Source organism: Limanda limanda, chromosome 1 (genome assembly GCF_963576545.1).
Source record: "Limanda limanda chromosome 1, fLimLim1.1, whole genome shotgun sequence".
Taxonomy (NCBI): Eukaryota; Metazoa; Chordata; class Actinopteri; order Pleuronectiformes; family Pleuronectidae; genus Limanda; species Limanda limanda.
In genome coordinates this window covers 6,311,377-6,336,740 of record NC_083636.1, presented here as the reverse complement: position 1 = coordinate 6,336,740, position 25,364 = coordinate 6,311,377, and the positions used below count along the sequence as shown (strand labels likewise).

At 44.4% G+C, this 25,364-nt stretch overlaps 1 protein-coding gene across 1 annotated transcript; it reads right to left on the bottom strand.

Moving 5' to 3' along the window:
- Positions 1-25,287, bottom strand: arrdc1b (arrestin domain containing 1b). The gene is made up of 8 exons (XM_061072805.1): positions 25,150-25,287; positions 10,071-10,181; positions 6,385-6,435; positions 4,453-4,607; positions 3,908-4,090; positions 3,613-3,789; positions 3,025-3,481; positions 1-2,814 (listed from the first exon to the last, which is right to left on the bottom strand). Exons 1-8 carry the CDS (start codon positions 25,265-25,267, stop codon positions 2,750-2,752), a joined length of 1,317 nt encoding a protein of 438 aa, XP_060928788.1. The 5' UTR covers positions 25,268-25,287; the 3' UTR covers positions 1-2,749.
- Between the last annotated feature and the right edge of the window lie 77 nt (positions 25,288-25,364).

Sequence of the window (25,364 nt, the reverse complement as noted above, 5' to 3'; positions counted from 1 at the left end):
TCAATTTCATTATCATTATTTCTTTTATTGTTATTCTGTACAGTACAACTTTGATTCTGCACTGTGAGTTGAAATATTACATTTACTGATCGAGGTGCTGACATTATATCATCTGCATACTGCACCTGTAAACAGTTTACAAGTAGAAAAATACAAAAACCAGACACCACTCATCAATATGTGTGAAGAGGAGAAAGAGAGAGAGAGAGAGTGAGAGAGAGAGAGAGAGAAACAAACAACTGAACAAATGGGGCTTCACACTGTAAAGCTTTTGAACCTTCTGGTCGAGAGGAAATCTACAGAATTAGAAGTGATTAAAAAAAAACAAGGCAACGAGAAATTAAACTTCAGGGAACCAGGCGGTTGCTGAAGCGTTCTCGGAGATGACAGGAATTGCACATTTTCTAAAACAACAATAATAATACTAGTAAAAGTGAAACGTTCAGCCAGTTGAAGGTCCAGTGTTTCTTTCTCACCGTGTTTAAAAGCTACATTTGTTTACATCGAGTGCACTGAGCACAGTCCACAGGAGAGAGCATCACAGGCTCCTGTAGGGGGCGATGAACGTCCACAGTGTTTAAGGCATGCATTCAGAATAATGTCCAGCCACAACACTATTGTAAAATCAAATTTGTGGAGATTTCACATTAAGAACATGTGGCAACATGATCTTGAGTCAAGAGAGAAAAAAAACACACCAGAGCATATTAACGTGTGATCGTTCTAATGTGTGTTGGAATACGACAAACACACAAACTGACACACAAACATTCAGTCTTAATTGTGCTTAAGATTTTCAGTGTCATTAGTTTCCCACTGGAAAGCAAAGAGTGTGTGTTGGGCCTGATAAAAACAAGGATATTTTCTGTCATGAATATAGGACACATTTAGACAAATGTAGGTCAAATCCAATATAAAACACAAGTAATGAGCTGTTATTTATGTGACCAAATATTATGCATGTGCAAAACAAAAAGTTTTCTTGATGAATTAATTTGGACAATGGTGACACCATAACAATAATAAAATGACATTTTTACTCAGAGAATTAAAGCAACACTATGCAACACTTTTGAACTTTAAACAGCAGCTTCCTTCAATGGAATAGGGAGAATGTTTCCTCTATTGGGAGAAGTTATTAAAACAGAGGTTATCCCAAATATTCAGCAGGAAAATCTTAAATATGAGGAATTCTAAACAGTTTGTTGGATTTGTTACAGTGGCAGCAATTCTGGTTCTCGAAGCCGGGATCAAGCAGAGTCAATCCCTATGTGTGGCTGCAGGGGGCGCTGTGGCATAGTGTTGCTTTAAAACTGAAATCATGCAGGTAAAGAAATACATTACTTTACCAGAAATTAATCTTTTTGAAGACGGTTTAGTTTGAATAAAAAAACACACACACAGTGAAGTGAGTTCACACACTCACAGACACACACATATACAGTAGAAGTTCACATTCACAGAAATCCACACGCAGCGTCGTGCACATGTACGTTTATCATCTGCACTAAAAGAAAGTCAAGGCAACACAGAGAGAAACAATCTGTGGCCTCACAGGACTGAGACAAGGATGCACAACACCTGCATCACTTCTAAAAACTAAATTCTGTATCTGCCAGCTCTGCTCAACAGACAGTTGCAAGAAACAAAAATGTACATTTATACAACCGACGTCAGATGGTGCGTTGAAGATTCAGGTATCTCAATTTGCACGGCTCATCACTGCTTCTAGACCAGGTTGAGAGGAAAGCGTTTACCAGCTGTGGCCACACGGGGGCAGAGGAGGACTGCTGCAGACAAACTGTCCCCAGAATACAAAACTGGTCAAAGCAAAACCTCTCAGTTACCAGTCGTCGACACAGGGTGGCAGCACACTGGTATATAATCACAATAATATTAATCATAATATTAACAATCTGTTTTTAAGTTATTTATTACTTCCTCTCCTGGGTTGAATTTGACATGCTCTCCACATGTACATTTAATAATTTATTCATTCATGCATTCATGTCAATGAAGCAATCCAATAGACAAATGTATTATGAATATTTTTAGTGAGTCCCGTGTTTAAAGTTACACAACTGAGAGGTTTTACCTAAGACCTTATTTCCCTGTGTGCAGGATTTGAAAGATGAAAAGATGAAAGGTCCAACACACGGGAGATCTGATTGGTTTTACACACAGACCAGGAGCTGTGGCTGTGAGCTCTCCTCTTTACATCCAGCATGAAGACACCTCGGCCTCGCTCATGATGAGGACACACACATGGACGAGCAGTGGGCAATAGTTACAAGTGCACAACTAGAACGACAGCACAAACAGAAAAAAGGCCAACGCAGGGTCTTGTCAAAGGCCCCAATCATTTTCAAGGCATCACAGATGCAACGATTCACTGATGACCAGATAAAAAGGAGGAGAAAACGTGTCCAGCCCCTGAATCCTCGAGACGCTGCGCGACAATCCAAAATCTGTCTTTTAGGCACAGTGATGCTCAGTGAAGTCACCTGACTCGACCTGCAGGGACATGAGGGGCAATTCAAATTCTTATATTCAATACAAGATATGATCCCTTTTTTAATTATTAGAGGAAAAAGGATAAAAAAAATCTTTGGGGTGCTGGAGAAGAGGAATGGGGGGGTATACCGTCCATCCTCTTTCACCCAGAGTGTCTGATTGTTCTGATTGGTCGACAGGCGAGTGCAGACAGATGGGGGTGGGTGTGGTCACGAGGCTTCATCGCCTGCTTCTCCTAATGGCGGCTGGTGAAGCTGGAGTTGGCGCTGCTGCAGCTTTCCTCGTAACTGGGTGGAGGCTCTGAAACACAGAGGCGTACACTGGTCAGTAAAACTGGAGTCAAAGTCCAGTGTTTCTTATTGATTACCTAAAGTGAGGACATATCTCAGCACCGTGACTTGACAACTTTATTAGTTTTTAAAGTCGTTAAATTTGTGACCTCTTGATGTAGTCGGCCGTTACACTGATAAACTGTGTATGAGTGTGTGTAAGGTCATGTGGATGACTCACCATGAGGGTAGTCACAGCTGCTGTACTCTGGAGGGAGAATGAGCGAACAGGAAGTGGGCACGGGAGTCACCTCTCCCTCGGTGAAGTAAGGTATGGTGGCGCCGGTGGACACGCAGAACATTTGAGCCGACATGTCGGGTCGCCTGTGGCCGGGAGGCGGCGCTGCACCTGGGGCGTGGCCGAAGGCGCCGGGCGACATGGTGACCGTCTGACCGGTTGAATCCTGCTGAGAGTGACTCTTGGTCGGGATCTCCTCGCTGGCCATGCCCGCGGCACACAACCCCTCATCTGGCTCCGCCGGGGGGGCACTTGGTGTGACCCCTGCTCCCCTGGGTGCGATGGCGGCGCCGCAGCGGTCCGGAGTGGAGGGAACGGTCCTCGATGGAGATAAGTTCACAGCGATGTTGCCGATGTAGATGGGCAGAGTGACGACTGCGTCCGGATGCTTCAGCGACACCTGCAACACACATTTACTTTATGAAGGAAGCATAGGCCTTATTATTAAAGAGTTATATCATTCAGGTAGATCCCGCCTAAATGGATAATAAAAAACACTTTTAATACATCAATGGACACCCTTTCTCTGACCTGTATGAAATAATCGATGTCTATGAGGCTGCAGCCTGCGAGCTCCGACTGAGGAAGAGGAGGGACGATGATCTGCTCCCTCCACTCGGCGTGTTTTCCTGCCTTCACTCCGGCGCCCTCCACCTCGGCGATGGTCCGCAGGTCAAACAAAGGCCGCTTGGTCTTATAGGTCACTTTCTGGTGTGAGAGAAATGCAGACGTGACTATGAATATGTTATGGAATAATGTTGACAGTCTTTTTTCACTTCCGCAAAGAAGGTATTGTTTTAATTTTGGTTGATAATCCGGTGTGTACCTGTATGAGACTGGCCAGTACACATCCCGTGTCCTTCCCAGACTTGTTGTGGATTTCAGTTGCTAACTTGATGACCTGCCCGGGGATGTAGCCCCTCAGGTCGCTGCGTGCCTTCAGCATCAGGGTCCCTGTCTTCACCAGCAGGTAGCTGAACTTCTTCGTGGTCACAGCGTAGCTCAATTGCTGCAGAGACAGAGTCGCAGGATAAATGTTTGTTTGTGCATTGTTTAGCAATTCAGCAGGCTCATTAGCAGGCGTTGTGCTGTTAATCTATTCCAGCAAATCTCCAGAGAATCAGGAAACTGGCAGCCATGACGAGAAGAGCGAGAATGATAAGTGAGCAATGCAGCAGAGTGAAGGGGAAAATGAATCTGGATCCTTCTCTGCCGTGAAGTCGAATAAGACGGACGGCCGATCAAATAAAGAGAAGCATTAAACCAGAACTCACGTCTCGAGATTAGGTTTAAAAAAAAAACACTTTCAATCCAGTCTCAGAAACATTAATGAGGTGATCAAAGTTACAGTTCTGTGCATCGAACACTTACTTCAATGTCCGGCACCTCATTGAGGTTCAGCAGGTTGAGCAGGTAGAAGGGTCTCTGGGCTTTGTAGTCCTTAGCGAAGCGGGGGGTGTCGATGGCGGCCCGCACGCGGTAATTAATCTTCCCAAATGGACCCTCGAAGGAGGTCGGGGCAGCGACTGAAGAGAGGGAGGAGAAGAAGAAACTATTATCTCTGCCAAGGAGGTTACGTTTTCACCCAGGACATTTTGTTTGTCAGCAGGAAAACATATTTCCACAGAAGTATGCTCTTTATTATAGTGCCATTAGTGGGATGAAGAAAGGGCTGGAATAAAAGTGTTGTCCATGAAGGCCTCTCACAGAGCTGTTAAGATGTAGGAAGCCTTTCAGAAAACACACATCTTGTCCTGGAAAGGGACACAATTTTGTTTTGGACTCACTTTGTTTAGGAAAAACACCGGATAGCAGGGAATTTAAGAGGAGCGAGATAAAAACAATCTATTCTGGGAGAAAGCATACAGACAGACAGAGAGAGGGAAGGAGAGATACCATCTGACACTGTGATCGGTACAAACAATCTGCATTTAAATCACCAAACAAATAAAGGGTCGTTAACGTGTTGTCAAACTAAAAGCCCAGCAGCTCCGTGGCACTGCTCCTTTTCCCCTTTCCCCTCCATGATCCTCATTCAGATGTTAATGTGAGTCGGGCCGATGCCAGCTCCGCAAGACACATCTGCTGCTGCCGCTGTCAATAAGAATTAACCAGGAGAGGCGGGATGTTGTTGTTGTTGCTGCAGACATCTTGGCAGCAGACGCCCTGGCCGGGGGGGGGGGGGCAGAGGGAGACACAACAGACTGAGCAGCTCGTGGCTGAGGATGGTGAAGCCCGACGCAGACAAAAACCTTCCTCTGACTTTTTCAGCTTCTGTCACATGTCAAGACGCTGACGTCATTTCAACAGGAAGCTATTCCCTGCTTTTAAGGAACCATTGGAAACACTTGTTGATTTGAAGGTCTAAAGATGTCGGGACACTTACGATAAACTGAGCTGAATTTGTTTTAAAAGTCGCTGTTTCGAGATGATGTTTCTGATTAATTTCAGTGAGCTGTGAAGAGTCACAAGTCAGTCTCCGATGTCAATCAAGACCCTAAGTGTTGTCTTTAAGAACTACTAAAAAAGAAAGTACTTAATGTAAATGAACTCAGCTTGAGCAGAGGAATGCGTTCCCCCTTCTTATTGAATTTCTTTTAAAGGCGAAATTAATAAAGTCAGGTTGACTGTCTGGACGAGTGTGTCTGCTGCACCAGCAGGGGTCAGTAGGAGACACCTCTCTCCTGAGTCAATTATCACAACATGGTAGTCAACACTGCCCCTGTGCTGAAGCTCCCAGGTCTGACAGAGGAGGGGGGACAGGCATGGGTGCATGAAGAGCAATTAAACAGTGACTGCACAACCGGAGAGAGGACTATAAATAACGTGAGCCACCCTGTGCTTCAGCCCACGCCTGAGAGAGCACAAGATAACAGACGCTGCACCGGGTGTGTGTGTGTGCGTGTGTGTGTGTATGTGTGTGTGTGTGTGTGTCTGTGTGCCCTCCCAGGTTGCGAGTGTGTTCAGATCATATGATTTGCACGGTTGTGGTTTCGCAGCGTCAGGAAACCGTCACTTGTGCACATTGAGGACGTGTTTGTGAACAAGTGGCATCAGATATCAAATCTTCGACCTGATTGTTCGAACTGTGTTACAACACAATGACTCGTCACACACTTTCACAGAACTGCGTGTCTGCTTTGTGACGGAGACAAAGGGCGGAGATCAGAACAGGTTATCAGACCTGCATGCTCCTCCTGTTGACGTCTTTGTGGACTGTTGATAAAGCAGGTGGACGAGAAAAACAATTACGGTAAAAGGAGGGCGTGACTTGGACATAGAGGAATGACATCTTGCACTCACCTGGAATAAGAAACTGGAACGGGAAGCTGTGTTCGCCTGCCGCCAGAATCCCTGTAAAAGAGGCAGGTTAATCAGTGACCCAGTGGAATGAGAAGAAAAACATCAATGTAGTGATAAATCAAACAGTTTTGTGTGTTTATTTGACGACACACGTATTGGTAAACAGTAGATGACCCGGCGAGGCACCCAACCTGTAGGGCTGACCCACTTTCCCACTGGGATGGAGTTTCTGAGACGAACAGGCGTTGCCGTTCAAAAGCAGCCGGGACGAGATTTCTTTTGTAGGCGAACAAAACTTTGCAACCGAAACCGGGTCAGCCGGCGTCACGGCGAGGGAGTGATAAAGCGTTGGGTGTGTGAGTGTCAACACACCAAGCTGGAGCTTTTCCCAGCAAAGTTAATCAGTAATTTACAATCAGCGGCGATCGACCCCAAGATTGAGGGAGGGCCTCTGCTCTGTTACAATACAGGTCAATTAACAATTAACAGACACATCTGGTTTTATTCTACATTTTTCACATTGTAAACAAAGACTTAAAACCCCTGTTTAACTTTTCTGTGCCCCAAAGACCAAAGAGAGTAGCTCCACCAATCGTGGGTCACTCTTAAGTTTGTTCTATGTCCCATCGACTACCATGGAGGAGGCGGAGTTTATGACCCATACTGCCACCAGCCACCAGACTTCCCCTTTGTCGTCCATCTATGTTTAGAGTCGATCTTCACGACTTCAAAATGTTATTCCACGCAACACACATTTGCTGCTCCAGTGAAATTTGAAAAAAACGCTTTCATACTTGTTTAATTCTCAAGGTCAATTAAGTGGATAACAGTAACATAAGGAGCCAATCATCGTCTCCGTTTCCCTGAGAGCACCTTGAGAAAACCAGGTTAATATTTCTCCAGTGAGCCGACAGCTCGACTAAATTGTTCCACAAAGCGACACGTCTCCTCTCATTAGGGACGGGCACACAGCATTTTCCGTTAGTCTCAGGTTCCTGAGGGGAAGTGCTCAGACTGTGTGTGTGTGTGTGTGTGTGTGTGTGTGTGTGTGTGTGTGTGTGTGTGTGTGTGTGTGTGTGTGTGAGAGCGTGTGTGTGTGTGTGTGTTTTCATTTGCATCATCTTTACATCTTGTGGAAGGATTCGTGCTCTGAAGCAGTGCAGGTGCGACAGACACTTTATATCATACACTCCTCTGTAGAGGGCTGAGCAGCTGCTAGAGATACACAGAGGAAAAAACCTCTCTCAATGAAGAAGGAACAATAAAAGGAGGGTCAGGTTACACTATAGGTTTTATAGGCCAAGCTGTTGAATGAATAATGTGACATATGAGAACACTTGAAAACTCAAACGGTCTAAATATAAAGCTGTCGGTTGCTAAAACAAGTCTTCATCAGAGCCACAGAAACAGTGCAGCAGTGGGTGATGGTGGTGGTGGTGGTGGTGGTAGTGGGGGTGGTGGTGGTGGGGGTCGGGGGGGGGGGGGGTCATTAACCCACAACAGTGACAGGATGATGAGTGGACTCTGACATCACTGCTCTTCACTCCTCCAACCGTCAAGCATCCGTGTTATAGCTTATTATCAGTCAGCCACAGACAGCGTGGCTCGCTTTGTGTCTGTGTGTGTGTGTGTGTGTGGTGGTCTCCCGTCACCCTTCCTCTCTCTCTCTCTCTCTCTCTCTCTCTCTCTCTCTCTCTCTCTCTCTCTCTCTCTCTCTCTCTCTCTCTCTCTCTCTCTCTCTCTCTCTCTCTCTCTCTCTCTCTCTCTCTCTCTCTCTCTCTCTCTCTCTCTCTCTCTCTCTCTCTCTCTCTCTCTCTCTCTCTCCCTGTGTTGCTCGGCCCTCGGGGGGCAGAGAGAGAGCAAACCCATTTTCGGAAGACAATGGGATATGGAAAAATGTCAGAGATAAATGGGAACCGCAGAGGGAGGGTGTGTAATGAATTATTTACAGGGAGTGGTCCTGGTGTGTTACACTCGGTTCTGTCTGTGTGTTATGAACGTACTGAGGTGTTTAATGAGTTTTACTGTTGCTTCACAAGATTTCAACATTCCATAAACCCTCATATCTATAACTAATAGGTTTTGTAGACCAGGCAGCCCTGGATCGTAGGGTGGCTGTTTTTTATTCATAACACAAGTTTTGAAGACAAGCAGCAGAACAGTGCCTGCGATTCAGTATTAATACTAAACTGTTATTTTGAGATATATAGAACTTTCTTCCTCATTCAACAAACAAATACCAAACTCCATCCAATATCTAATGAACTGTGAATTTAGTTATTTAGAAATACGAATCTGTCTTGTTTTCTTTAGTTTTCTCTTAAGTTTCTTTACCTTACTTACTTTTCTCTGAGTCACTTCTCACTGTCTATTCTCTCTCCTCTCGTCTGTCCACTACAGATTTACAGAAGTAAAACCTCCCAGCAGCGTTTAGGATGTAAACTGAGTTAAATATTGAATTGCTTTGCGATGTTTTAACCAGCGTGGATTTCATGCTCCGAAGACCACCGGCAAGTTCCACAGTGCGATTTGCATTTACAGCAGATTTCATGCACACACAGCACATTTCAACGTCTGGCTGTGGGGCGGTCTCACCCAACACATACAAAAGATGGAAGATCCCACTCACAACAATAGGTTGTGTAAGCTCTGGTTTCCACAGGCGAGCCGAGGCCTCAGAGCAGCAGGGCGGAATGATACCCAGCGTGGAGCACGTCCGACGCCCTCATCGGACGCTGCTGGACACTGATAACCACGTCCAGCTCATGGAGGCGGCGTGCAGACGGGGAGGCTGGAACATCCCGACAGGGGACGGGTACTCTGACCGAATGAGGCTTTTAAATCCTCACTACAGGGCTGCATAAAATCTGCTGCTGCCATTGACAGATTAAGCCTGAATGCTGCAGCTGATTTCCCATAAACCAGATGAGGAGTGAGGCAGGAGCATTCACTCATGTTACACGGCTCCGTGCAGACAGGGCTGTGGAGGTTCTGACATTTCAGTGCTCGCAGATAAGAGAGATAAAACCGTTTCTTTGTTAAAAATGTAAATGAAGATTGTCGGCAAAGAACCTGCAGGGTCACATGCATGTGTGCTGTGCCGTTAAAGGACCATGCTTCTGTTTTTACAGGTCTATAAACTGCATGTTTTCCTTTAGCTTCCAGGCAGCCATTGGTTTCCCTTCTGGATTAATAAAGCTGCTTTTAGAGACTCACTTAACTTGGACATTTTCCTGCTCATGTCTGAGTCAATTGCTCCAAACATTGTGCAGAGTTTTTCCTGTCAGCCCCCTCGGGAAAATGTCAGCACAAATATCTCAGAATGAAAAACCGGAGACGCCGAACAAGAAAACAACTTGAAAAGACGACAAGATTCGAGAGTTTTTGGTTATTCTGGCCAAAAATACATTATGTCCTGCCGCCTGCCTGTTCTAACCAGCTCCCTTATGTGAAGGCTCCGGACAATCTCCTGTTGTGTTGTTCACATGAAAAACACAAACAGGAAAATGTACAGACCCAATATTTCTGACATTTTTGGTAGTTCATACCTGAAAACAATACGCAGAAGACTATTTTAACGTTTCCCCGAATAAAAAGCTGCCTGGAAAGTAGGAAAGGTGAACAAAAACATGAGGAGATTCAGAGAAACACTCAAAATAAATCCATTAGGATTCGGCTGCTGTCACCTTTGTCAGCAACAGACAATGTGCTGCTGAAGTACTGCTCCTCCAGGCTCCAGGAGGGCTCGTTCATTTTGTTGGAGATCCCACATGATCCCTGGCAGTTCACCTTGATGGCTGAAATAAGAGGAGAGAAAGAAAAAAAGATGTCAAGTTCAGGATCAGTAAGAAACACACAGGGCTGCAGGTATAGATTAATCTGCACATTAGTTTCTTCATTTAATCTATTTCTGTTTTTTGATGCATGCTTGCACAAATAACGCAAATCGGGGTATATGACATTTGTGATTTGTCATTTTGCAACAACAGGTGCTTTCAGAATCTCAAGGAGGTATCACTATCACTAATGTGACGGATATGAAACGCTCCATGATGCTGATGACATCACAAAACCTACGGTACCTGTTAGCAGAGCTTCTTAATCGAAAGCAGCTCGGGAAAAACCCAGACTGGCAGCTCCAAACACTCTGATCAGCATGAGAATGAATCACACAGAGCGAAGTCTCACTAAATCATAATGAGCCCCTGTCAACAATCAGAGGTGAGGAGGAGGACGTTTACCAACGGGCTGAAACCCAAGACGTTAAAGACGTGGACGATTCAGGTTTGACTGGTTTGGACGATGATGATTAAACAGGGAAAGATGAAGTCATATCAAGATTCAGCCCAGTGATTTCATGTCTGTGTAAGTCTGACGCAACCTGCCTTATGGTTGTGGCTCTTCACAATAGAAGTCATCTCGCCAGGAGAATGGAGGGAGATCAACAGTCATGAGCAGTGGAAACAGATCTACAGCTGCAGTGTGACCACAGCCTGACTCTCTCTCTCTATTTATCTCTTTATCACACAACCCATATGCTTTCTATCCCTCTGTTTATACCTCTGAGAGGAAATTAAAAACCCTTTGATAATGCACACACACACACACACACACACACACACACACACACACACACACACCCACACACATCATAACGGTGACTGTAAGCAGAGGATTAATCTGTATTATCTCAGTCATCAGACAAGCAGACAGACAGACAAGACAAGACCATATATTGTTTTCAATCTTTATTTATCCGTCCCAGTGTGGAATCAGAATCGAACTTCTCAAATGCACCAGTGACTATTTCTAAATACATCTTTAGGCCTCTTGCCTTCATGTGATCGTTGGTGGAGACAGGGAGCAATAATGTAATTTAGAAGTCTTGCTCATTGATTCATGATATTTTCCTATTACAATGCCAGGAATTCACCTATTGTTATACTTTCCTTGTCTGCGGGGGTCCACTAAGGTTTATCCTCCTCACATGACCGGCGCAAGTTATACATTACAGGTGCACCAACTGTGCACAGGCTCCAAAATGACTCCAAGCCGTCTAGAAAGTGGGTTGATAGGAACTACGTGTCCGTGGATTCCACAGCTGGAAGCCACATAAAAAAATGTCGACCTGTTGTCCTCATATTACCAAAACTCTGCACGGCAGTTTTTCCAGTAATATAGAGCAGGTCATCGATTAACCAGCGCTCCTCCAGTCTGAATGACGACGTGTCCTTGAGCAAAACACTGAACCCTGAAGCCTGAAGCCCTGCATGAGTGTGTGTGAATGTACCAGATTGGTCGATAAGACTAGAAAAGCATTATATAAATACAGACCATTTACTACTCAAAAAACCACGACACACAATCTGATGTTAAAAATATCAGTCACACAGTCTGTGTTTAACCAATCACAGCTCATACCAATGCAGGATCCTGTGACCCTGTGCTGGCATCACACCGTACACACACACGCACACACACACACACACACACACACACACACACACACACACACACACACACACACACACACACACACACACACACACACACACACATTTCCTCAGAGCGGCAGATGGCAGCTCTCTCCACACCAGCAGGACCGTTGGCACAGTTTTTGGGGAAGAGGGAGGGACCTCTTCGGTAAAAACAAAAACGAAAATCTCCGCAGCTCAATGTCCATTTATTCGGCCATTAATTACACCGTGCAATCTGCTCCTCTGGCCATCTGCCTCATTCAGGGGGGGAGAATAAAACCTCCATCCTCCACATCAACACGACCCATGAGCTTTCTGCAGGCATCACAGGGCAGAGAAGAGAGAAACGACTGTGACGTGATATGTGTGTTGTGGTAAAGCGAGGAGCTCGGCCATGAGGTCAGTGCAGGAATAATCTGTTAATATCGAGCAGCAGCAGCAGGAAGAGTGGCAGCGGCAGAGATGAAGAGAGAATAGTTGCGTAAGAGAACGGCTTCTCTGGCAGAGAGAGCGGCTGTGTGTGTCTGAATAACGGCCGAGCCCCTCCACACACGCATGGAGCCAGATGGATCAGGAGTGGTAATGATGTGTTTCATGAGACCCTCATCCACACAAGCAGGAAATGTGTCACCAACAGTCCAAATCTATATTTAACCTTGTTTTTGGTTTGTATAAAAAACCTTTTGATTTTTAATGTTTACATCTTAAAACCTGTGTGAGTCTATCATGTCAGAAATGTTTTAAATTAAGGGTGATTTTTACACTTGAAGGTCCGAATGAATTTTCCAACCAAGCTTCATGTCTTTGATATGTTATAAAGACTACAACCTTCTTCCCTTATTGTTTAATGCTGTCTTACTGATCCACACCAGTAACTGAGATGTGAAGGCGCCCTAAATCTAATAGTAGCTGCCAAGTTTGTCTTTACACAGGCGAGTGGACAAATCTGAAAAGAGCCTGAGCAAAACTAATCAGGCTGTTATATTATCTTTCTGATCTTCAAACAAGAAGAAGGCCGGCTTCACATTTTCGATATTCTTGGGAGATTTAATTAGATCTCAAACAGCAAGTGCAAGAAGCTCTTCACCAAATTCAGAAGTGTACAAACTAGAATCTTAATGCAAACTCAACCCCGCTGAGTTTTGGTTAATTTACTGAAGCTGACAACTTCCAACTTGCCCTCGCACCAGCAGCGATGGATTCACACCTGGGAACTGCCAGCACAGGAATCTACAGCAGGGGCCAGTTTTCCACAGTTTAAACCACAGCCCGAGGCAAACTGACACTCAGACGAGCGAGAGAAGCCGGCAGCGGAGCGTGCTCTGACTCAGCAGCTGTCTGGATTTGTTACCAACACACTGGAGTCGGTCCAGGTCCTCTCCACGGTTCAATGGGAGTGTGGTGTAGGCGGAGAGGAGCCTGGTGCTACAACTCGTTGTGTTTAGCGAGCTAGACGGGGTGGGCCGACGGATCCAGGAGATGTCAGGAGTGATAGCGTTTCGAGAGCCGCCTCAACACGACTACTGTGTTTCGGTTCTCTGATGTGGGTGAGATCAGCGATGGTGGGTCGTGGAGGAAGTGTCTGGCAGTTGAAGGTGTGGTTCTGATCAATCAGGTGATCGCTCACAAGGGTGAACTAGGATAAATCTGTTTCAAACGCACCCTGGTTTTATTGCACTTGGAACAAACAGATTGAGCAGAGGAAACCACAAACCTGTCGTTTCGATCTGTTGATCATGTATTATCATGCTTATACCTGGGTTACAATTGAAACTCTGCGCTATACTGGTGCTTATACAATAACTTGTGTCAGCAGCTACTCTGACCTGGACTTATACTTTACGTTGAGAAATCTGAACATATTTATCTATAAACCTCTTTTTCAAATTTAACCAAGAAATTTGACGATAAGTTTTACTATCGGTTGATCCACCAGTTATTTTTACTACTGACAACCAACAGTCCTAAACACTCTAAATATTCTGCATATTTGCTTCAACAATGACTTAATAATTAACCAATTATTAAACCAGTAGAATAAGAAATAACCTTTAAATAATTTTTCAAATTGTCCCCAATTAAAAAAGTCAGTTTCATTTGTGGCAGGTAGCTTTACTGTGAGCATGTAGCGAACATAGCAGATACTGCAGCTACAGTTATCTACCAAAAACAAATACCTGTGAGTAATATATGAGGGTCAAGCGAAGATTAGAATACAATTGATTTATACCCTTTGGGGAAATTCCAGTAGTGACTCACTAAAACAACATTACACCAACAATTAAATAGAAGTAATTAAATCATACAGGGGTCACACTGATACACAATAACTTTACAAACAACAACAGCAACACAGAAGTGCTGTATTTCCATGTGAAGGTTTATAAAGCTATTCCTCTACTGTGTCCTCATTATGCCTTTAAGAATTTTTTTGGTTATTTTTTTTTGTTCAGTCATTGATGCCAATTTCCTTCTCCACTGTCTCCGTTCCACTTCCTCGAGAAAATGTGCCAGTCACACAAAACCGGTATTTGCTCTTTCCCAAACATGGGCGAGTTTATTTACAGAAAAAGATTTTTACACTCTACGCATGGATCCAAACAAAACGCAGACTAAGAGCAAATGTTTAACCACGAGGTAGAAAATGTGCCTGCGGGGTGAAACCATGAAGTCAGAGTTTACTGCCTGTTGCATCACTTAATGGGAAAAAAGGAACACAGATTTTTTTTCCCCCCACTGATTTCTCCTGAGTCTAACTTCAGGTGATGGTCTGAAGTGAGTTTCAGGTCAAAGAACAAAGCCGAGCGAGACAAATTCTCAGATAGGACAAAAACACATCTTTACAACAATTAGGATTTCACGAGTTTGCTCAGGAAAAGGCCGTTTGAATGACTTGAATGGATCAACATTCCTCACATGCACTGAAAAGGCTCCTCGGACGTCATTTAAACACATTCCTGCATAATGAGGTCTGGAGACGTCCAGAGCAGCGTCAGTGGGAGAAGTCCGGGTGGTTTGACACTGAAGGTTCTGTCGACACAAACCACAAAACCTGACCTAACGAAATCTAACTGACGTGGAAAAACTGATGCCAATGAAGGCACTTAAGATAAGTTAAGTTAGTTTGTCAATGTTTCTTTCCTGTGTGTTATTTAGTTCTCCTAAATACTGAAGCTCCTGAAATAACTCAGTAATTCGTAAGAGATCCATGTAAGCCATGGATCCAGAGCCATGTAAGAGAGACTCCCATTTCATTGTGACGAGAGACTGATACGGAAGCTCATTCGCAGTCACTCAAGCATGATGTGTCTGACATAGAGAAACCATAACAAATCGCAGAGTTTTTGTGACGGTACACATGCCAGATACCCAAATTAACGTGTAGAAGCACTGCAAAAGTGGAATTTCCATAATGTGTCCCCTTTAAGATTTTCCTTTTCGTTCTGTTGTGACAGGTCTGAGCATTAGACAGAAACAAAGTCTTCTGGAGGAGCTATTTTTCATCTTGTAGCGTTTTCAATAACAATAGTGGTGAATGACATGACACAAAAATACACTGGCAACATTTCAAAAACCCTTTGTAAAAATGATTCCTCGTTTCTTCCTCAAACCCCAGAGGTCCGAGCCTTCGGCCCCTTTGCCAAAGGACAGCCGAGTAATCCGAGGCGACGCTTACTACCTTCATTAAATCTTTAAGTGCTGCAAACAATTAGTCCCTCTCACTTTTCCAGCGTGTCCCCTTATCCTCTTTCCACTGCCTCCCTGTGAGACATGTCAAACACGGCCACCTGATCTTTTGATCTATTACTCCTGACTGGAGTGACTGTAAGGGAATCCCCTGCAGGACAGAACAGAGGGCGGGCTGTTCGCTCAGACATGTCCTAGGTAACCTCTCTGTTAGGTCGGTAGCAGACAGAAACAGTGCACTGAGACTATCCTGTTTAGATGGAATTTCGGGTTTAATGAGGCCAGCCTTGAATAAAGCAGGTTATTGATTCTGTCCACAATTCAAATCAACTATATTAAGCGACTCAATTATATGATATTCTACTATGATCAAGTCCTTTTCTTATTTTTCTGTGTTGCTGACCATGTTGCAGACTATAAATAAAAATGGACGATGTGTTTCTACTTCCTTGTGTTGCACAAAGACAAGCCGAAATATCACGGATACAAGCGTTTTTCATGTCATTTGGAGACAGACTCAGAACTCATTCCATCCATGGTTTGACAGACAAAACAAACAGCCAATGATAATGAGAATAGCGCCGCACTGAACCATGCATATGGCTGGAATAGAGTTACAGCCACGTCAGGTTAGGTTGACGCATGCAACACAAAGCGTAGGAGTAGCAGACACACACGTGTTAATGTTTGGGCTCCTGCAGCCGTGCACACTAGTACGTACGGAGTGGGCGAGATAAAAGGGAATGTTATTTGGGCTATTTAAAGTCCAACAAGGAGCAGAATAGCGTGCACTGCAAATTGTGAAAGCACGTTCCAAAAAAGAGGTAATACCACTCATCTTTTTCACCATCTAAAACAGAAATAGTGATTGGATTTATATCATGATATCGACTGATATGACATTTGTCCGTATCGCCCAGCCCTACACACAACTTATTTTCAAGCATTACATCATTAACCGGCTGAAGGACTCTTCCACAAACCCTGTGGTTTCTGTCAAGCTTTGCAAAGCTTTAAGACCATTGATCTCTTGATGCTGTTTAGTGTTTGCATGCATTTTAAGTGCATACACATCTGCATGAACAGCACACACAAATCCTTGCAAACAGTGTGTGTAAGAAGCTTATCCCGGCCGAAGTTACATCATAAAACAATCAGCAGATGTGTGATGTGTAATCCCTCCCTCCTCTGCACGCTGTCTTTCAGGACAACAAAAACGTTACCAGTTGGTAATGCAGCTGCTAAATATAAATAATCATTTGATTCTCCAGATACTTTCTTGTGTTTCATTGTCTTGACACAATAACAATGATTAAACGCTACCTCTTCCCGGGCTGGGATGACTTTCGATGGTATCTATGTCAGCAGTGACCTACATTTTAGCACTGGCATCTTCCTCATAGCAATCAGCAGCGTCCTCGGTTGACCTGATCTCATTTGACTGGTTTGAAACAGAGTGGTTTGGTTTGGAACTCATGTTGAATCGGGTTACATCTTTAAAGAACATCAAAAACAAAAATGTCAGGACCCAAGGAAGCAGGAAATCAGCAGAAAGACGGCACTGTTAGTCATTTTAGCTGAGACAGTTGAGACCAAGTGATCTGACTGTTATGAATCATACACCAAAGTTCTGCAAGACTCAGCAGTTGTTTTTGCCTTTCACATGTAACGAATGCAGAAGTAGATGGTCCAGGGTCAGAACAACAGCACCATCTCCAGAGTGGGTGAGTTGAGGGGTGGTGTCTTGGTGGAGCAAACAGGAGGCAGGAAACAACGTGGACTGCTGAAATCATGTTTTTACAGAATAGCAAATCAACACCGACATCTGCCCTCGTCAAAAGCTCTCGAATCTTGTTCCTGTCATTGGGCCCTGAAGTGCATAAAAGCAAACTGCATGCTCTCAACACCCCCCCCCCCCCCCCACCCACTCCTGCTCCCAAAACAAATTCAATACAACGCTTTGGGAAACACTGTTTGCGTTGTACCTCCGGCACAGTTCTATTTACACTGCTCCAAACATGTTTGATCAGTCATTTAGAATCAGCTGACGCCCGACTGAGACACTCTGGCCTCCGTCACCAGCCTGAGTGAAACTGTCGCAGTTTAATCCCAGCGGACTGAACAATGCTGGAGTGTCTGAGCGGCTACAATGCTCTTCTTGCTGTTTCTGCAGCTGCAACAGCGGCACATGACGACCCACGGTATCTGACTCATTAGTACCATCCACTGACTTGGGCTGCCGGTGTAATTAGTGACTGTTTGGAACACATGGTCCATTATTAGGAGCTAAACTTAGTAGATAAGCAACTCCCTGTCAGTGCAGTTGTTTTGGACATGGAGCGGTGTTAAAACTGTTAGAAAGGACCTTTACTTTTTAGGTGAAGTGATTGAAAGTGTTACAGCCACACTCTAATTCATATCTAAGTCAAAATATACAAGTGCAGCCATAAAGCACCATCTTCTCTCCCAGGCTATCTTGAGTTTCCTTCTTTTCAGGCCCAGCTGACAACTTTCTCACAAGAACAACATCCTGTCTGCAAACTGCTTCTGCTCTTTTTCTCATTTCACCGCACAGGAAGTGAGACAGCGCTTTAAAGCGGGTGGTGTTGGGGTGTGTGCCCATAAGGAGGAGTGAGACGGACTTCAAAAGACAAGGGGGGGGTTGGATGGATAAGTTCAAGGGGAGCCGCAGCAGCTGGTGCCAAGATTTCCATTTGATTCACCGTTTCTATGGGCACAGTGGAGACTGGTGACGTACACACGTGGATCGATGCCACCATCCACCACCACAATGAAACAGCAGCAGAGAGAATGAAGTCACTTTGAGTCAGACTGAGTAGTCATGCGTCACGTTCCTCATGGCAGGACAAAAGACACCAAAAGTCAGAGGGAATAAAGAGAAACCTTCCTCTTCCTTTTCCAGATAATTTATTCATTCGCTCAAGTCGTCTTTTTTAACCTGCATGTCTCAGTAAAATCTAATTAAACAGACAAAGAAGAAGAAGAATGCTGAAAGGCAACGGTGGATTTGTACCCTGTCACATTAGAGCCAGATGTGAGTGGGCGTTTCATTGTCGTTTAAGGAGCTTATCAGAAACACTAGTAGCTGAAGTTCCATGTTAAACAATAGACGTTTGTCATATTCCTCAGTCTACAGCATGTACTATAAATCACTTTAGAGGCTGGTGTGTGAAAGTATGTTCTAATAGTCAGAATGCAGCTCCTGTGAATTCCTGTCACTAACCCTCGAGGCAGTGAAGTGAAGATTTACTCCTGCCCTCGGAGTCTAGACACTCGCAGTGAAACCTCAGCCTGCAGGGACGTCTTCGTGAGCCAGAGAGAGCTGACACTCATACACTGCATTCATTGATCTCTTCTGTATCTATTTCAACCCCAGCTTTCTCTGTGTAAACACAGCGTTTGAGGATCAGCTGAATCCAAAACAGTGATGAATATGCTGCTAATCTGGGCTACAAGCGTCCTCCTGAAACCAAACCATCATCTCTAATGGTCCTGTCTTTCAGCCTCGGCTTCACTACAGTCCCTGTGATTCAAATACCTGTGCACTATTCAGTATATCTGTACATGCACAGTCCCTGCTCCTACCTGGACTGCCTATCCAAGGTCAAACTGGTTGATAACACAGAATTCATTTCTCTCGTGAGACGACCCTGAGTCATTCATCACCGAGCCCACATAGTTTCAAACACTGGGTTTCTGTTATAACTTCCCCGTGAGTAAAAGAGTGAATGTGGTGACGCTGCGGTGCAAACACTTTCCACAAGGTGCAAAACTTCTGACAATACTAGTGTAAGTGACTTCACCAGACATTTTACCTCTGCTGAGGATGTTATGTTTGTTTGGTTGTTGGCTGGATTTTGCAAAAACTATTCAACAGATATCCATGAAGTTTTGTGGAGGGGTCGGTAATGACCAGAGGTAAAACCCATTAAATTTAGGTGTGGGTCTAGGATTCTATTTTGAAAATATATGTTGATTTCTCTGATAATAAAGTCCCTGAATTATGGCTTCATCCACACTTCTATGTTGTACAGTCGTCCAAACTGGACAAACTAAACCTTTTGAGATTTGACGACAACTGAAGGCTACCACAGGTTCTGTTTCATGTTGGAAGAGGAAGGTGAGGTGAGGGGTATTCAGCTGAAACATGCAACTTCACCACTAGATTCTACAAACTGACCACACGATTTCAGAGTTTCCAAGCTGCTAAAACAGAGAAGTTAGGACACGCTGCTGACTCCATTTAAGTTTTACAACTCCGGATTAAAACGACAATGTTTGCAGGCAGCCACACTCACTTCCTGATTGATTCTTATCGTCGACTTCCAGTGCTGGATTATAGATGTTGCAAACTCTGTCAGTAACTGTCTCTATGAAGTGAACAACCCTAACCCTACAGGACAAATACTCTTCACTAAAGACATACAGTATATTTTACTCTGTACCTAAATCTAATATTAAGGTTTAGCTAAGATAACCATTACAATCTCAGCAGTCACATTTCTTCCAGATGAGGGGACCCACACCTTCTTAACATTAAAAAGGTAAGAGGTTAATGGCTTTCATAGCACAGATAACCCACCGGTGACTGAATACACTCCCAGTCGCCTGTCTTATCTTGAGTTACACTTAATAAATTCTTTGCTGAACAGAGAGCAGCTCTGTGGATAAGTCAGGACTTGTCCGGGAAAGAACAACAGCCATGGAGGGCCGCACTAGGGGAACCAGAATGGGTTAGTATTATATTTACTGCCTACAAAATCAGCAATTCACAAATCTCCGGTTAAAAACTAATAACACAGTTCAAAGGTACAAAGTGTGTGTCAGTGTGTGTGAGTGCATACACACACTTGTGGCCAGCTTTACGTAGAGCTGAGGGACGACTACTCTTGTTTACATAAAGCTGTTGGTTTGTATTACCACAGATTATGATTGGGTTACAGTGAACGTTTGTGCGTCTGCTGTTTTAAAAGATAAGCTGAGATCCACTGCTGTAATCGAAGATACAAAAGAACAACACGACGACACGTCTTCGTTTACACTGTTGACAACCTAGATATGTTGTTTTATACAGGAGGAATGAGTCTATAAAGCGTCAGGGAGTCACGTCAAGTGGACTCTCACCTGAGGCGACTAATTTCCTGTTTCAACTGCTGCTCCAAACCTCCAGGCTTGTTCAGTAAGACAAGCTGCTTTCAGAGATGAACTCAAGTCTATAATGTCCTGAAATCTTCCAAAGGGACTGTATGTGAGAACGCAAATGTCCGATTCACTTTTCCATCACTGCAAAGTCCAGAAAACGTCCAAACTCAATTTTCTGGACAGTCTGAAAGCAGCTCTACGATCATAGAGCTTCACATGTTGGAGCCTGGAGTAAACTGTCAATACAGACATACAGAGGACATTCCTAATGGTGTCAGACGTTTTGACCCCACTGTATGTCCCACATGAGATGAAATGACCCTACAAGCTGACAGACGGGGTCAATGCAGCAACACCTCCTGTATCAAGTAACCATACATCATGCAAAGAGGCAGGAGGCCGACGGAGAAACAAGAGGAGGCTGAACAGAACAGACAGGTTGGCTACGCCCTCTATAACTTCGAATATATAACTCATCACCTTTAACACAGAGGGTAAGCCCTGCTTAGTAGGTGTGTTTTTAAATGGAGCCATAGCTGGAGGCACTATGTTTTCAGGTTGTCTGTCCGACTCTCCAGAAAGAGACACCTCGGGTGCTTAGTGAGGGAACAGTTCATGTTTGACCCAAAGAGTCAAACACGAACTGACTAGAGGTCAAAAGTCAAAAGGGCAAGATCACCATGACTTAGGTTTTGCCTATTTCAGTAAACATTTACAGATTCTTAAAAAATCTGATTACACACACATGGATTAAGATACAGTTACACAACTCTCTACATTAACACACTCAACTATTATTTCAGCAATATTGGCTCCATAATTCTGGCTGTTGCTGCTGCAAACTCTGCACGATCATCAAATATGAACGTTATGTCTGGATACAGGTAAGTGGCTGCATGTTCAACATTACTTGTAAGTAATGTGTGCAAGTGAGGTACTCGTTTCCTTTCATTCATGCGTTCATGGCTCTGCCCAAAGCTAATCAATACAGATGCTGTCTAATGGTCTAAATCATAAATAATACAGTGAGGCTGAGGATTCAGAAAGACTGGATCTGTTTATTAAAATCTGTCTGTGTTTATTTCACCTTCCTACCTGGTAACTGTGAACACATCCAACTCCCTAAGCAATGCAAATAAAGAAGAATTCGTAGAGATCATTAAGAGCCACAACACAAACACACACTCACTCCAAAGACCTAAAACTGACTGTGCACTTTGATAAAGTGCAGACAGACCCTAAATATCCAATAATCAGCTTCCTGGACGGGAACATCCGCTGTCAGGACGAGGAGTGGGAACCGTAACTGAACCGGGGAGAAATGTTGATGATTAACTTTCTGTCTATCAGCTAATTTAAGCTCCAGCGTGGCCCCACAGGTGTCAAATGTGTCCTGCTATGCTCAACTCCACAATCAGGATGGAAACAGTCACACGTGAACCTCATCAACTGCCTTCAGGAGGCGTCCTTTATTAAATAAAAGCAGAAAATTGATTACACGAGGAACCATTCACGGAAATAAAAGTCAGGCCTACTCCTCACAAGTCACAAAAACAGGAAATCCTGCCACTTGAACAAAGTCGACCTGCGCTCACTTCCCCGCTGCAGCGTGATTCAAGCCGTCTGATTGATGCAGTCATCGGCAGCCATGGTTAAGAGGGGTGTGTCACCGGGCACATAATGCAGCATCAGCGTTTACAGCACATTAACGGAAGCTCTGAAAGCCCGAGATGGACCACAGGGCTCTTCGACTGCAGTAGAGGAGGAGCCAGTGGAGGAAAAACTAAAAACTGATAAAACAACCACCTCACATACAACTTCTGTTTTAACCTTTAGTTTCATTCAGGGGATGAAACGTACGTGAGGATATTCTGTGATACAGAAACTGTCACTCCAGATGATGAATGAGAGAACGCCTCGATGCCACACACACACACACACACACTGTGGTCTGCACTCAACAGTGTGCCAGTAAATTCACATTCATCATGGCTGAATAAGCTAAACTCTCTTGTTGAGAGGAATCCCTTTCTGGAAGTTTGACAAACTGTCGGTGCAGACAAAAATGTACATAAATATTTATCAACGGATAAGACTCAAGGTCGTTGTGTTTTCATCGTTGTTTGTGTGTCTTTGAGCAAGATTACGCAAAAACTACTCAACTGATTTCCATGTCAATTTGTGGTGGGGCAGGTGGTGACAGAAGAAAGAACCAAGTGGTAACAAACCATGAGGTCGCCATCTATTGGATTGCAAACTGCCATTTTGAAGCCTAGTGTTTGCCATTTTCACCAGCGCCATTTTGGTTCTTTGAAACCAGAAGTAACCATATTTAGAGGAGGAGCTGGGGAGGACACTCAACCCCCACCTACACCTGCTACCTGCCCCCGTTGGACGGTTATAGCTTTCAATATCCATGTATCCATGTGAGAGTTAGAGCCATTTCCTTATAAACCTCTATAGAAACAGACTCTTTTGACAACCAGTGGAGTCGTCCTTTGGTCTCACAGGTTTCCGGCACTTCCACATTGGCTTAACTTTATGGATCAAGAGTCTACGCCCATTTTTATAAACAGTCTACAGGAAGAAGATTTTGATTTTCGAGCAGATCTGGAAAAACCGGCAGATCCAGGAGGTATTTTTCACTTTCTTTACTGCGGTTTAGGTATTTTCTCTACGATAGCCACTCTCCTACTATGATGTTTTGAAAACAGTAAATTGGGTTTACTTTAAAGGTAAAACCATCCCTGAGGCAGTGTAGGGTGAAGGGCAAGGCGTCTAGCCGAAACAGAATCTTAGAACTGAGAACACAGCGATCTTTCACACTTCGTTGCAGGTGTGAAGTCAGATTCTCGTCACACATTACGATGAAACGAAAGTGAACGCACAGATTCTGTCCCCCTCTATCACCTCATCGTCCTTCCACAACTGTCAGCATCACTGCTTTAATTCTTCCGACTTGAAGAAGCTCCCCCCGGCTGTCTGGATGTTCTTCAAGCCCCCATGCGCCACAGCAGCCAGCGCCACAGGGCTTGAATTTAGGAATAATGCCCGGTATCAAGTACAGCTGGGCGACAGTCGTGTGACCTCACAGTGTAAAAGAGCTCAGCAGGAGCTCTGACCGCTGCAGCCACGCCATCTGCTCCAGGTCAGCCAGTGCATTATGACAAATTAATCCCTCTGTGACACGACCACGTGGAACTGGGAATCCAAAACATTTCAATTTGGCTATGACAATATTCTTCTTCTGCTGTTTCGCTCATATAAAATGCACCGAAATGAGAAGCAGTCCCATGATTGGGTCTGTGTTGTGCATTCCCTTCCTTTTCTTTTGAATTTTGAGCACTTCCCTCTGACGCACTGATGACGAGACATGAACTTTTTAAAGCCTTCTCCTTCAAACAGAAATCTCCCAAACATCAGTGCACTTTACAGCGGCGCTCTTTATTTACGGACCCAGTCAATTAACATACCTCCGAGCCAGACTCTCCTGGAAAAAGTGCTTTGGCTCAAGTTGACAGCAGACCCCCATTATGAGGGGAGAATCCCCACAAGGATCACTTTACACACAATGGATTCTTTGTGAGCATCCGTGGTAACTCGGAGAGCCGCTCTCCACGACCTGCTTCTCCCAACGTTACCAGCTAGTTCCAGGAGTTCCTCTGAGATGTTAGAGCAGGGCTGGACGACACGGTCCCAAAAAATATATCAAGATACATGTCGTGAGTTGATATCGATAATTATCGCGATAAATAATAAACATTATTATTCCTTTAAAGTTTTAAAAACGGCAGCAAATGGCGAAAGATTTGATAAATCTGAGGTCGATAAATTACTGTATGTGTCCTTCCTCCTCACAGTGCTCACACTAAGCAATATTCACCTTTTCATTACATTGTACTAATGTTGTTCTTTTATCATTTTAATGTTGATTTATCTCTTTTGTCTGGATTTCTTATGATTTGGTAACTTTGCGAATATATTTTATTTTGCGAAGCACTTTGTAACTGTGTTATTATGACACATATAGTGTTGAATTCATCCCTTGAACCAGTATTCTATTCTATTCTATCTAAACTATGTTGTCATCATTATTGATATGATTTTACTGCCCAGCCCTGAGTTACAGTAAAAGCTTGAGATTCCCTTCCACACACACAAAATACACCAGAAGATCGTTATTTAAAAAACGGGAAATAAAGTCTCCAAACTCCTGTTGTTCTGCTTTTTCAGACCAAACAACAACCCACGAACATGTTCTCGGCTTCTCAGAACAAAACAATACATGGAAGCACCATGCAGTCTGCGGCAGGACGTGCTGCAGGATGTGGGTTTCTCATGGTTTCTCCCCTCAGCGGCTGAAATGGCACAAGAGCCGCGGAGCGCACAGCATTGGGATCCGAACGCCCACCCACGACCACCCACCGCCCCCCCTCACCTTTATACTGTAGCTGGTTGCTGGTCCGGATCTTCACGGTGCCTCCGATGGACTCCCCGGGGCCGTACACCACCTTGTTGCCGCTGAACGTGATGTCGAACTCCTGGAGCTTCCCCATGACGCCGCCGCTCCGCCGCTGCGCCGCTGCGTCTCCGGCACAGAGGACGCGGCGCCGCGCACTCACCTGCTGAAGCGCGCTCCCGGGCACGCCACTG

What these genes read in the sequence shown, in the direction of transcription:
- arrdc1b (XM_061072805.1), bottom strand. Translation starts at nt 25,267, where the DNA reads ATGGGGAAGCTCCAGGAGTTCGACATCACGTTCAGCGGCAACAAGGTG. An exon ending in ATGAGGTGCCGGACATTGAA is followed by an intron (nt 4,091 to 4,452) that starts GTAAGTGTTCGA and finishes CTGTCTCTGCAG; the next exon opens with CAATTGAGCTACGCTGTGAC. An exon ending in TACTGGCCAGTCTCATACAG is followed by an intron (nt 3,790 to 3,907) that starts GTACACACCGGA and finishes CTCTCACACCAG; the next exon opens with AAAGTGACCTATAAGACCAA.